The following is a 2,765-nucleotide window of genomic DNA, read 5'->3' as shown; positions in this document are numbered from 1 at the left end:
TTCATTGTAATCAAAGGATATATTCTCATTTAAATCATTTAGAATTTGTTGAGACTTACTTTATGGTACAATATATGGTTGGTTTTGGCAACTCCTATATGTCCTACCTACCCCAAAATAATATGTTTCCTGCAGGTTATGAATGCATTTTCCTATATAAGTTAATTAGATTCACTATTGCATACATGTTCAAATCTTACATTTCCTTAGTTTTGTTTATGATGCCATATTCCACTGATTACTGATAGAAGAATCTTAAAATTTCCCACTATAATTGTGACTTCATATGTTTCTTCTTTGAATTTGGATCATTTTTCACTTTATACATTGTGAAACTGTGTTATTTTCTGCATAAAAATTTATATTAAAAATATTTTCTTGTATATTGACTCTCTTATAATTACAACATCCCTTTTATTAAAATTTGTTTTTACTTTTTATTTTTAGATATTGGCTCTCATTATGTTGCCCAGGGTTGTCTCAAAGTCCTGGACTCAAGCAATCCTTCTGCCTTGGCCTCCCAACGTGCTGTGATTACAGGTGTGAGCCACTGCACTCAGACTTCCCTTTTTATCTCTAATAATATTCCTTGCCTTAAATTCTATTTTGTTTCATATTGGTTGCATGTTATACATTTTCCATTCTTTTACTTTTCTATATTCTTCTATATAAGGAATATATCTTTTTTTTTTTTTTTTTGGGATATGACCTTTATTGAGCTTATCCACCAGAGTGGAAATAATGTCTGTACAAAACCAAATGTTTGTTACTATAACTTCTGCATCACAATTAAAATCCAAACAGTTTTTTAAAAACAGTCAACTCAATCAAAACCCACTACTTCAGAATCAATAGCTTCTTTGAAGCCACAGTAACACTTAAATATGGTTAAGACTCGAATGCAGAAATTTGGTTGGTTGGAAAGCTAATTAAACTTCCAACTTGCTCAAATAGAATTACAAAAAGGCAAAATTGTGTTTTTCACAGAGATACAGTCCACTGGAATCACCAACACTGGACAGCTGTTAGAGTATTTAGAGTCCTGAGATAACAAGGAATCCAGGCATCCTTTAGACAGTCTTCTGTTGTCCTTTCTTCCCAATCAGAGATTTGTGGATGTGTGGAATGACACCACCACCAGCAATTGTAGCCTTGATGAGCGAATCCAATTCTTCATCTCCACGAATAGCAAGTTGCAAGTGACGAGGGGTAATACGCTTTACCTTTAAGTCTTTTGATGCATTTCCTGCCAGTTCAAGTACCTCTGCGGTGAGGTACTCCAGGATGGCTGCGCTGTACACAGCGGCAGTCGCGCCCACACGTCCATGACTGGTCGTCCTAGATTTCAGGTGTCGATGAATACGGCCCACTGGGAACTGCAAGCCGGCTCTCTGCGAGCGGGAAACCGCCTTTGTCTTGGCCTTTCCGGAGTCCTTTCCAGCCTTACCGCCAGCCATTTCGAATTCTGCTGAAGCTCAAGCAAGCAAGGCAGAGAAAAGGCTAATCGGACCCACGGTGAGATCCCACCACCTACTCCTTCGTCGCACCGCGATTCAAACTGCCAGGAATATATCTTGAAAGTAGCATAGAGTTGGTAATTTTATTTTTTCCAATCTTGGCTTTTAATTAGAGCACTTACTTTGTTGACATTTTATGTAGTTACAAATATATTTGGCTTTAAATCTATCATCTTACTACCTTTTAAAAATTTGTTTCACTTTTTTCATGTTTGGTCTCCCTAATTTCTTGCCTTCTTTTAGATTTTTTAAATTATTTCAATTTCTTCTACTATTTGTTTGTTACTTTTACTTTTTTCTAGTCTGGATTCCCAAGAAATACAGCCTGAGATGAGGATCCGAGTTCAAGTTATTTACTGCAGGGATGCTCTCAGGAGGAGAAGAGTAAAGAAAGTAGAATAGGTCAGGGAAGAAAGTCAAGCAAGAGTGGCTCTCTGCTGTAGACTAGGTTCAATATAATCTAAGGGGAATCTCTGGAGCACAAATTGCACCATAGAGTTAGTCCTCCTTGAAGGAAGGGGGCTTTTTATACTCCTGTCAGTCAAACATTGTTCAAGTTCTGTTGTGGTGTCTGGGGAAAGAATGAGGGTACATAGCCCACATTTCCCTGCTTTTTAATAAGGTTAATTTTTTAAATGTTTGCTCACCATTTGTGATTTTTCTCCTGTGAAATGCTTGTTCATATATATTGTCCATTTATCTATTGGATTGCTGGTCTTTTTCTGTATTTCAAGCGATTCTCCTGCCTCAGCTTCCTGAGTAGCCAGGATTACAGGCACTCACCACCAGGCCCGGCTAATTTTTTTGTATTTTTAGTACAGATGGGGTTTCATCATGTTGGTCAGTCTGGCCTCATACTTCTGAACTTAGGTGATCCGCCCATCTTCACCTCCAAAACTGCTGGGTTTACAGGCGTGAGCCACTGTACCTGGTTGGACTTTTGAATAATTGCCATTCTGACTGGCATGAGATGATATCTTATTGTGGTTTTGATTTGCGTTTCTCTAATGATCAGTGATGTTGAGCTTTTTTTCAAGTTTGTGGCCACATGTATGTCTTCTTTTGAGAAGTGTCTGCTCATTCCCTTTGCATAAATGGGAAGTCTTAATGAGTGTATTTGAATATGTTAGTCTCTTCTATTAGAATTTGTGAGTTTCATTTCATTTTGTTCTCTTGTTTACCAAGTTAATTTCTACCTCAATCTTATAAAATACTTTTTAGTGGTGTCTTCTAAAAGATTTTACAGTT

The 2,765-nt window shown here is 37.3% G+C and overlaps 1 protein-coding gene across 1 annotated transcript; it reads right to left on the bottom strand.

Annotated features, from left to right (window-relative positions):
- Positions 1-682: 682 nt before the first annotated feature.
- LOC104666489 (histone H2A.Z) lies at positions 683-1,560 on the bottom strand. Its single transcript, XM_010368574.2, has one exon. The coding sequence runs from the start codon at positions 1,455-1,457 to the stop codon at positions 1,071-1,073; it is 387 nt and encodes a 128-aa protein (XP_010366876.1). The 5' UTR covers positions 1,458-1,560; the 3' UTR covers positions 683-1,070.
- Positions 1,561-2,765: the final 1,205 nt, after the last annotated feature.

This window comes from Rhinopithecus roxellana, chromosome 2 (assembly GCF_007565055.1).
Source record: "Rhinopithecus roxellana isolate Shanxi Qingling chromosome 2, ASM756505v1, whole genome shotgun sequence".
Lineage (NCBI taxonomy): Eukaryota > Metazoa > Chordata > Mammalia > Primates > Cercopithecidae > Rhinopithecus > Rhinopithecus roxellana.
This window is presented reverse-complemented; position numbering and strand designations above follow the sequence as displayed.